Source organism: Lycorma delicatula, chromosome 2, assembly GCF_047948215.1.
Source record: "Lycorma delicatula isolate Av1 chromosome 2, ASM4794821v1, whole genome shotgun sequence".
Lineage (NCBI taxonomy): Eukaryota > Metazoa > Arthropoda > Insecta > Hemiptera > Fulgoridae > Lycorma > Lycorma delicatula.
Window position 1 is genome coordinate 59138481 of NC_134456.1, and position 11719 is coordinate 59150199.

The following is an 11719-nucleotide window of genomic DNA, read 5'->3' on the forward strand; positions in this document are numbered from 1 at the left end:
TACGATCATTTGTCTGCACCCTTCAGAAGCATAAACTTCGTCTTAAGCTCAGAAATCTTTACAATTTCTAAACTTATAAAAGGAATCACCTAATTTAACAAATTTCAAACCTGGCAGATAAATACTAAATAAAAAGAGTCTAATAAACTTTTTTCTTCCCCTCTCCTAATATAGCTATGCTCAAGAATTTACAATGAACCGAGTGGTTGTCATTCAACTTTTTTATTTTTATTTTTTTTTATTTTTTTTTTCAGTTATAATCTTTTTTTAAATGAATATAAAAAAGTTTTAAAATCTTTTCATTAAATATATTTAATTATGAGGCAAACACTTACCTCATAAAATCAGTGTCCAGGGAAGATCGAGACAATCGAAAATAAGATGTCAAGTGGAATAAAAACACTAATTAATTCTAAGAACCAAGAGATAATTTTGCCTCTTCTGTAATAGCGAATTAATCTGAAAATATTAGAGCACTTTCAGATTAATACTCAAAAACATTAAAAATACTTTCGTGATCAACCCGATGACAAGTGTAAAATTTTATATTGCTTGAGAGACCACATACTTTTACATAATACTCTCATATTAACAGCAGCACAAAACATTTAAATAACAGTATATAATGACAGTCATTTATTTATTGGTTTTCTATTATTTCTCCGGCCATATCATTCAAAATAAACATAGCATCTCGTGAACGATTCCAATAATTGCGTTCTCTATTTTTCTTTAGCTTTTGGTTCGAGGCTTTTTAAACAATTATTCTAATAATCTTCTAGTACATCTTCTTTTTAGGATTTCCCTTCCGATTTTCTTTATATTAAGGAAATCATTCCTTACCTTAAATAATATTAGCTTAATATAAATGTCCAGTATATTTGAACCTAAATATGTATGTATTGAAAATAATAATTTCTTTTTTTAAAAATAAAACTTGCATCTCAATGAATTCGAAGATGTTGTTAACTTTCTTTGTAGCATGATTCTTCAAGGTTTAACTGTTTTTATTTTGTAACTCGTTCCCGTGTTAGACGACATCAAACAACCGTTTACAAATAGCATAAGAATTGAATCTAGAGTTGAGGATATATATAACATGAAAGGTCCGGCTACGACTAAAACAGTATTTTTTACCGTAATTATCCGACTGGAAAATTCTTGAGCGACAGTATACAAATTGTTAGCTTGTTTTATAGAAGCAATATACTTTATGATTAAGATCAGGATTCAACGAATAAATAAATAACGTTCAGTAAAGTACAATATTTCGAATGTTTATCGCCGAGCAGTGGCTACTTCTAGTTTAAAAAATATATTAAAAATAGAATAATAAAAGGATGTTGTTTATACCTTTTTCTTAAGGAACGTTTTGGTGTATGTACACAAACTGCAATAAAACTCCTCTGAATTTTATTTAAGGCTTTTATTTTCAAAGCGTTTTGTGTGCATGTTTATATATAGGACTCAAGTATTGCAAAAAAGTTTCTTAACCGAGTTGTCTTTTTTTTATTGCAGTGAAAAATTAAACGAACAGGAGTGTATAGAAATCTTTGAAAAAATTTGTATTAAGAAATCAAAATTGCCAACGGAATTGTTAAATAGGTTATTTTCACCACATAATGATGGTGATAGACCTGTTACGTTTAAGACTATACAAACTGTGTTATCAAACAGCAAAGAAATGAATAATCTGATAGTAAATTTGAATAACTTACCGGGAAAATTGACCAAAAGTTGGCATTTTAAATATGTACTTCAAATGATTTCTGGATTTAATGAAATCGAGGCGCCTTTTATGATTTCTGGTATGGCTAGTACTATTTCTTTAAACCTTCTACCGGACGAGTTTATGTCACTTTGGAAGCGCGCTTATGAAACAGGCTTACCTCGAGCTGTCACAAAAATCATACTTGAGAAAGTCAGTCTTTACAAACTAATAAAAGTTTCAAATGAAGTAGGAGAGGTTTTTACAAAAGTGAATAAGTTTTTGGAAAATATCGCTGTATTCTACAAAAACTACCCTCGTAAAAAAGATGGAATGCTTAATATTTTGTTCATGTTGAAACAGGCTTCAGAAAGAAATTGGGAATTTGAAAAGTTAATCGATCTTATCGGAATAATTTTATTTAAATGTACAGATGATGAAGTAATACCATTTTTGCAAGTTGTGGACCTAAACAGCAACATCCAATTAGTAAGTAAAGTTAACCGTCACATTCAATGATAAGTTTTTTAGTTTTCTATAAAATTATTTTTCCGGGACTCGGTCTTCAATTAGTCGCCATGCCTCGTAGAAATCCCCCACCGGGACTCCGGTCTTGACGCCAAGCCTCAATGAGGAACCCCAAAGGGATTCCCCACCGGAACAACGATCCTATTCTGCTCCCTCATCGAAGTCTCCGACCGGAACACTAAGGGAGTCCCTGTCCAATCACCGCCAGCGGGACGTCTAAATGGCCCACCCATCCTGGACAGGGCTATCCCAAGAGAATGCCCCCGAGTATTACGAAGGGTACATTTGGCCTCCGTTGGGCAATACTTACGTTGATGACCCGCAATCCCACATCCCAACCGCGTAGGGGAACCCACGCTCTTTATGACGTTTCCGGTCGCCACACCACCCCTGCCGTTCCTAGCCTTGATGGGCTTTAACGGAAGCCGTCTTTCGCCCTCTAACTTTTTACATCTTACAGTAATAAGCGAGGCCACGTTCGGATGCCACCGATGTAAATGCTACGTTAGATATTTACATTTAAACTCAGCTTTTGCCTTCGATGTAGGCCTCGTCCGGACATCTTGAATGGCCTACATCGTTGCCCTCTAAACTAGCTAACCGAGTTCGCGAAACTACGAACCCCGCACCTAGTTCTACTTTTACTGAGTCACTTTCTTGTAAATTTCTAATAGATTCGAGACAAATTGAAAAACAACATACCACCAAAAATGCTGTTCGCAACAACGAAAATTTAGTCCTAGTTCCCTTAGTAAACTAAACTTCAGTTCATACCCCTGAATTGGTAAATTTATGGACTCCGATCTGGTCTGCAAGGGAGAGGCAGACAGACCTGCTACTCCCACTCAGCTCCGTCGCAGAGATTCACGTGACCTTTAGTACACCTACTACCATCGTCGAGATGCCGCTACACCACACGGCTGCATGGGATCCATGCCCTTGGCAGGGCAGTTGCTATAACGCCGAAAGTGATACTTGCTCAATCAAAAACCGCCGTTGTCAAAACGGCGCTACACCTCACAGCTGGTCGTCCATCAGCATATTGTTAGAAGTCAACCTACTATTAATGGGAAGGTACAAAACCTTCTCGAAAACCTTACCTGCTAATGCAAGAACGTCAGAGGGCGGAGAAGAACACAGTGGGGTCCTTGTGGCCACCGTTGAAGAAAAATTTCAATTCACCACGTTTCCAACACGCTGGGAAATGACCAGCAAAAAGCATCCTACTAAAAATCCTAGTCGAAGGACTAAGAAATAGTGGTAACTTGCGAACAAGGAGCTCCACTGTGGAGCTCCACCATCATATCATATTACTGTGATACCATCATATTACTTGGCCGACTTCCGCCTCAGTAATTCCAGAAGACAAATTTGCAGACATAAACCTACGACGTCCCTGCGAACACATCGATGATAAAAGGTTTCAGTAACCTCAATAACATCTGAAAGCAGATCGTTCATCAGAAGAGTGAGGACACGATCTTTGTCTATAACAACTCCATCCTGGGTCGAGAGAGCCAACAGAATAATGTCTTTTTTATTCTTATGACCAACTACTCTATAGACAACACCTCATGGATCTTTATTTCTCTGCTCTTGCACAAAAGAGCGCCAAGAATCACACTTAGAAGACCAAACATTATAAAAATACTCTGTCCTTTTCCGACGATAGTCCGCAAGCAAAACTACATGCGTACCAGTATCACCTTCACGCTGTACGGCTCTTCTGAGCCGACCTACAGTCCGCTTCATCGCGATCAAGTCCCGAAACCACCATCCAGCTACTCTCGCTCAACTCGAGACTCTAAAAATCGACTGTTAAGCGGCTTCAACTATCGCAGAAAAATAATTCTCTGCCAGGTCGTCTAATTGGAACTCGTTCAGACTTCGAGCAAAAACTCCTTTTCGGGTAGTCGGAGGATGTCTACCCTCCGACAAGAACTTCTAGAAGAGCGCCTAACTCGACCACTCCGTGATACCTTGGGGCATCACGCTTCCCTGTTTTGAAGATAAGCCTGCATTCTTTCCTGAACACAGCCTCGTACAAGTCGGTGTTCTGTTCCCTCATGAAGGTCAGAAACTCCTCTTCAAAGAGGCTACGGTCTATGTCATAAACTATGACACGGGGCCTGCGACCGCGCTTTGGGTCAACCTTGACCTCAAACTTCTTGGAAGCAGGAGAGTCCTGGATGACTCGGTCCGTCACCTTTTTATCCGCAACGACGACTAGACCCTTGCTGGTCTCTTTGACGTCCCTAATCCGCAGGCCTTTCCGGCTGTCACGAAGAGTAGCCTGAAATTCCTTTTTAAGCTTCATGCTGGTCTTTGGTGAAGCCTCCATTTCTTGGCCTGGCTGGCCTGTCATTTGCCACGAACGACCTCAGCATAGCTCCTGAGCTGTGCTGGAGCAGGAACCGGTTTTTTAACTATCTTGACCTCCTTGGTCTTGTAGGTCAAAGTCTCGTAGCCTTCCGCCACAGCAGAAGAGGCTTCCTGAAGTTTTAACAAGCGAGGAAGAATTGTCTTCCTCGCACCTGAACCGACGTTGCTGGGGAGAACTAGAAACTCAGTGAGGTAGTCCAGATAGCCCTGGTCTGCCTTGATCAGCAGGGCAGAACTGCCAGGTATACCCATCCCTTTTTCAAGACACTAGTTACAAGACACTTCCTGTCTTCCTCCTAACTGGAATGTTGGGCAAGTCCACTTACGTGATGACTGCCCACAACGAGCCACGGGCAGCTGGAAACCTTAAGTATTCTCCTGTAACTCTTCGTACCTCTTAGCTGCTTCTAGTTTAGTTATAAAACTACGGATTACGGCCCTCGTTCTTAAAAGAACGCTAATAGGACTAAAGGGACTACTCCCTAACTCGTGACGGGGACTTACGACCAGAAGTGGTTGCCACTTCTTCGCCGCAGTAAGGCGGGTACACGTTCGTAGAAATCTGTGCATTGTACACCGCCAAAAAGGGCAAATAGAGAGACTATATAGATTGATGCTAAACAGCAGCCGCATTATGCAGTCAAAAACGACTCGAACTGTCGGAGGTACACATGCTACCAACAGTCAAAACACCAACAGCAAACCAAATAGACACAGAAATCTCTGGGAACGCATCCAAGGGACCAGAGGTTTCCGCACTCACAGTTGAAACAATGTCCCCGCCAATCGGGACCGCCGCAGGACCCAGACCGGTGCCCAATCCGCCAATATCTATTACAACACTCCTCAGCTGAGCTCCTTGAAACCGGCAAGACACCCACCCAATGCGGATGCGGCCGTCCTTCAGCAATTTATCCGGAACCGGAGGCGGAACCGCTACCGTTGCCACTTTTGTATCCCCAAATGAGGGCCACAGGGAGAGGACATCTATCGTAACTGAGCCTCCAGCCGTCTTGCGGATATCAGACATTAATTCCACCTCAGAGATAAGGGCGACAACGTCCTTTATGAGCAAGTGAACACGTCGAACGCCCCTACCGGCTGTAACTGTCATGCATTTTACCTTGTCCAAAATTTGCCGTTGTCGCTGCTCAGCAGCGTCTCCAGTGTCCGTAACTCTGATGTGAAGGTCTTCTCCCTGCCCTCGATCTGCCGAAAGTATACCTGCTTCGTCCATCGACACGGAGTCCTTTGCAATGAGAAGGAGATCCGCGTTTGTGCGACCTACCGCCTTCACCTCCCATAACGCTGTTGGCGGAACTGCCGGTTCTTCACCGAGACCCTACCCACAGTGGTATCCAGTGATGACAGATCTGTGTGCGCCCGGAGCTTACAAGTGCATCTCCGAGCCACATACTCAGTCACTCGATACAAAAACTAAACCTAAACTCAACTACCTAAACACTTAAAAGTTTTTTGTTAAATTAAACAAAAAAAATAATTACATAATATATGAAATTTATTTTTACCGCATTTCCGAATTTATACCAGGAAAATAATTCATGTACGGGAAGTTTTAAATGGTTTGGCATTGCTTTGCACTGTAACAATATAAAGTATTGTGATTTGCTAAAAGAGCAAAACTGTGTACTCACCGATTCGGAGAACTTATTAAATATTTCAATAGTTAAAATTTAAATATTTAGTTTCTAATTTACTTCTCGCATCTCATAAATATGTTACTTATATCACAACCAGTATCGGGCTTGCTCGTTAATTGCTCCCAATGGAATGATTAATCCCTCAGTTGGGTTTGTAATTGGGAAACACCAATTGTTTTGTTAATCTTTTTACCATGTTCAACGTATTATTTCCAAACTGCCCGTGATAGAATTAAAACCATGAATGCTACTTGTTCTTTCCGATCACTCAATATGTCGCCCTGAAAATCCCCTTCCCAAACAATACAGTTTGCATTAGACTTTTCAGGTTTTGCAGGTATACGGTACAGGTGTATTGTACTAAAGAGTAATTCTTTTTTTTAAGGATGTCATTAAAAATTAAAGAATTTAAATTTGGTGTGTTTTTTTAACACCGACGAAAATAACTTCTTTTCCGATTTTGCAACAGCGTTTTTTTTTTTTAGTTAACAACGTATCGCTTTTATTTTGTGGAACATTTTTGGGTGGTTTATCCTTTTGACATGAGTAGTATGGCATTGTCTACTATGTTCTCTATTAAACGCGATAATATTAATTTCTCTGTGACCTATTCGGAGAAATTTTTGAAATTTTTTTTGCCAAGAAAGGTGAATATATCACCTCTTAAAAGTGACAATGGCTCCAAAAGGAACCATCTCCAGATCGTGTGTAACAGAATGAACCGTTTCATAGTAATATATGCCTTTAGTAACACTCTTAATTGTATTACTTCCACTATTGACGACCTGCTAAGTTTTCTTTGTAAATGTATGAGTTTGTTTGTACATGAGAGAGTCTTTGGATCACATGGGCACATCCTGTCAAGAGCCCACGGTATGACAATATTTACAAACTTAAATTAACATTACTTATGCGCTCGAAGAAACATGGTATAATTTACTGCTTAATTTATCCAACCAGATTAAATAAATATATGCACCATACATTACCAGTTTACACCAGCTATAAAACAATACGTGCAAGGTAAAAATAAATAAATCGTAAATCTAAAAATTTTACACGAATTATTACCTTTTTACAAAGCACCTTCTAATGAAGTTTAAATGTTAATTATTCGTATAAAACTACATTCATATAACTCTGCCTTTTAAAGGATCTAATGTTTTTATAACACAATTTAATAATCGATGTCTTGAATAGTCTAAAAGCCCCGTAAAAGTATCATATTTGTTATACTAGAAATTCTCAGTTCCTTGTACCTTCACTTTCCTCCTTGAATCAAAACCGACCAGCAGATACGCGTCGTCAGCAATGTAAACTGCTTACAACCTGCAGCGAGATCTTGAAGAAAACCTTTTTTTATTGCAATCTATGTACAGCATCAACCATATACCATTCATATTTATTAAAACCATCTTAATTGGCTAGTCTCCTCCATTCCACGGCTAAATTTATATATATTTTTCTCCTTTTATAATTTTATATTATATAACATAATAAATAAATTATGTTACATTGTTTATAACGTAACACTTTTTTAACGTAATAATTAAAGAAATTGCTGCAACCGGTGTATACTTTAAAAGTATTTAAACCTCAGAACTTTTGACTTCAAAAATCAGCTGTTAACCAACTAATTTGCGACGGCGATTTGATCGACATGTCACTTATCACATGTTTTCACGAATTCCTATCTAAGAACGATATGAACGAAGTCATTAATTACATATCGAAATTATTGTAGAACAAGTTGTGAGATAATTGATAAAGCTAGCTGTAATCTTCTATTCTGTCGTCTGTACGGTCTTATAACCTAATTTATTGTCAAATTAAAGGAGGAGATGCAGCAAAGAATAATAAATTTAAATTGAAAGATGTCGGAAATTTATTTAAAGAAGCCACAGAACGAATGACAAATTAAAATTGGAAGAAATGAGCGAATAACTACAATAAATTGCAAGAAGAATTTCATCAAAAAAAAAGTTAAAGAGATGAAAATTTCAAAGAATACTGACAAATTTATATGATCGAAAATGATGTAGGAGAATCATGAGAAATAATTTTTGAAAATGTGATTATAATTTGAACGCTAGAGTCAGTTTACAAAAACATCAAGTTATATATACGTGCATCTTAGTTTATAAATAAAATACACTTTTAGTTTTTTATTCATAATTGTAAGCTTAAATAAGTTTTTAAAAACATTAAGACATATTTATAGGAAAATGGAAGTTTTTCAGTTATTTATTATTTCAGATATTATTACATTTCATTTATTATTACATTTCCGTTATTACATTCATTATTACATTTCAGTTAAAATTTATTATTTTATCACTTGAACTTGAACTTGTAATTACATTTTTCTTACTCAAATCAGTTTTCATGAAATTTTTATCAAACAATTCTCCTCAATCAGAAGAGTGACAATATCTGTACGAAATTTTGAAAAAATAAAATAAAAGATTTCAAAAACTTACCAGAAATAATTTTTTTTCTTTCTTTAGAGTTAAATTTTTCAATTCGGCGCCAAATTAAAAATAAGCTAATACTAACCCTTAAAACAGAACTAATTTAAAGATCTCGAAAATTTCTCGACATATTAATACACAACTTCTAAGCTAATAAAATTTGTTAATAAATTTGTTTTTAATAAATAATACTTCAAAGCTAAAATGGTTTAATCTTCGTAATATTGAAGATTTACTTTATGTATAACATTAACAGACTTCTCGTAATATAGTAGAATATAAGTAATTTTGGAGAAAAGAAGAAGCTATTGTATTATTTAACTCTGATAGTTGTAAGAAAAGAATTTTAAAGATGTATTTTCCTTTACTAATTAAGTTAACTATCCATTAAATACAACCTAGATTTTTTTTTTTTTTTTTTATTTACTTATAGAATATTGTTAACTTACTTTTCAAACTGAAAAATATCTGAAGTTCTAGTATAGTTCTCCATGCTATCTTACTTAATCGTTACGTCAGTTCTGTATCACGAATTTTGTGAAAAAACTATTTCATACACACACGGGAACAATTAATATTTTCGTAGAATCATTCAGTTTACAAATCTATTTTAATGCCCAGAATTTATTTTTTGTGTACGTGCGGTACACAAGTGAAATATTGTCTGTATTAAGGACAATGAAAAAATGTTTTTTTTTCCTCTTACTTAAGAAAAACTAACTTATTAACTAACTTTGCAAAATATTTAACTAAGATTATTTGTCTTTTTCCAGCTAAATAGTACAATAAATTTTTTCAAATCATTCGAAGTGAATAATATTTGGAGGATATTAGTTGAAAACGATTATACGAAAGATGTGAGTTCGTTTGTCGAGTTGGATAATCAGTATCCTGGTCACACATATTTAGTGCTATCAAATATATTTAAAAGCAAAAATCCAGGTTGCACTAAAGAGCAGTTGAGGACTGTTATAAAAGATTTGTCAAACATAAGTTTGACTGAAGCGAAAAATTCTGTGACTGAAAAAATAAAAAACACTTGTTCAGATTATGTTGAATAATTATAATAACTATTATTATTAATAAATCTTGAAGTAATAAAGATTAATAAAGTTTAAAAAAATACAAGATCTGTTTCATTCTTAGCACTGTAAATACTTATTTGTTCAAAAGTGACCAATTAACCTATTTAATACGCCAATATGGCAGCTGTGCCATTTTGGCATCAAAAAAAAATCGAAGAAAACTTAATTTCTCCGTTAGGCTCATTAATCGCTTTTGGATAAAATTTTTAAACATAACTTGTCCTTTTCCGTTTTCTCTTATATGGAGTGAAAATTAAAAAATAAACACAAGAGAGTAGATATATATGACCGCCACTAGCACAGTAGCCAATCAGAGAGCAGCATTCTGATCACGTGACTTAAGCCGTGCACACTCTATTTTAGAGAAAAAGTTACGCTGCCTTTTACAGGCAAAATTCACATATTTCACACTCTTTCGCAAACACCATTTTCTTATTAATGATTCTAATAATTAGCTAATAATTATTATCTAAATTATTATTATTATTATTAAATTATTATTATTATTAAATAATTAATTATCTAATTAACTAATAATTAGTAGAGGCGTCAATGGAGAATACACGATACGTTACCATCTCGTATATGAACATTTTATACCACTCGCAATCAAATACAAACTAATACAATATCGATGCGATTTAGCGAGCATACAATATGCAGATTGATTCGTACTGCTGCATATAAGATTGGCTTTTTCTCCATGCTACAGTGTAGGGCCGAATCCGGTAGGCAGATAAAGAGTGTCCCTGCGGCAGCTGTTGACCGCAGGCGATCGTCGAAAGGTTCGGCCCGTTCCCTAGCCGCCTGAAAAAAAAAATAATAATTTTATATTTTCATTTTTTCAGGCCAGTAATCCCGGAAAGTGCCGACGCCTATGCGACGGTAGAGTTTGCTATTAAATTGTAAAATATATAATTCATAAAAAAATTATCCATTCACCTTTCTCACGGTATATATATACAATATTTATTCAAAATTTTAATAATATTGATATAGTTATCGTAACTTAAAATTTTACTTTCTTTATGAGGTATATTAAAAATTACAATTAATATCGATTTAATACATAAAGCTTCTGTTTTTTTGTTTTTTTTATTATATTGGATTTACTGTTATCAAATATATTTTCATTTAATAAATTGAAATCTATATAAATCATACCGTCTTCATTTTGGTTATATATTATATTTGATTTTGAATATTCTATATTAAAAGTAATTTTACAATTGTTTAAAGTTTTATACTCGAATAAAGTTTTTATATATGAAATGTTTTTTGGATTAAAATTTCTCATTACTAAATAATTAATTTTTTTTTTTTGTCTTCAGTCATTTGACTGGTTTGATGCAGCTCTCCAAGATTCCCTATCTAGTGCTAGTCGTTTCATTTCAGTATACCCTCTACATCCTACATCCCTAACAATTTGTTTTACATATTCCAAACGTGGCCTGCCTACATAATTTTTCCCTTTTACCTGTCCTTCCAATATTAAAGCTACTATTCCAGGATGCGTTAGTATGTGGCCTATAAGTCTGTCTCTTCTTTTAACTATATTTTTCCAAATGCTTCTTTCTTCATCTATTTGCCGCAATACCTCTTCATTTGTCACTTTATCCACCCATCTGATTTTTAACATTCTCTTATAGCACCACATTTCAAAAGCTTCTAATCTTTTCTTCTCAGATACTCCGATTGTCCAAGTTTCACTTCCATATATAGCGACACTCCAAACATACACTTTCAAAAATCTTTTCCTGACATTTAAATTAATTTTTGATGTAAACAAATTATATTTCTTACTGAAGGCTCGTTTAGTTTGTGCTATTCGGCATTTTATATCGCTCCTGCTTCGTCTATCTTTAGTAATTTTACTTCCCAAAT

At 35.4% G+C, this 11719-nt stretch overlaps 1 protein-coding gene across 4 annotated transcripts in view; it reads left to right on the forward strand.

Moving 5' to 3' along the window:
- The window catches only part of LOC142318830 (uncharacterized), a 61556-nt gene extending 51678 nt beyond the window's left edge, over positions 1 to 9878 (forward strand). For all 4 annotated transcript variants that reach the window (XM_075355360.1, XM_075355363.1, XM_075355359.1 and 1 more), the window contains exons 4-5: positions 1519 to 2197; positions 9524 to 9878. In XM_075355360.1, coding sequence (XP_075211475.1) covers positions 1519 to 2197; positions 9524 to 9811 — 967 coding nt within the window. In that variant the 3' untranslated portion in view covers positions 9812 to 9878. The remainder of the gene's footprint in view (positions 1 to 1518; positions 2198 to 9523) is intronic.
- The last annotated feature ends 1841 nt before the right edge of the window (positions 9879 to 11719 follow it).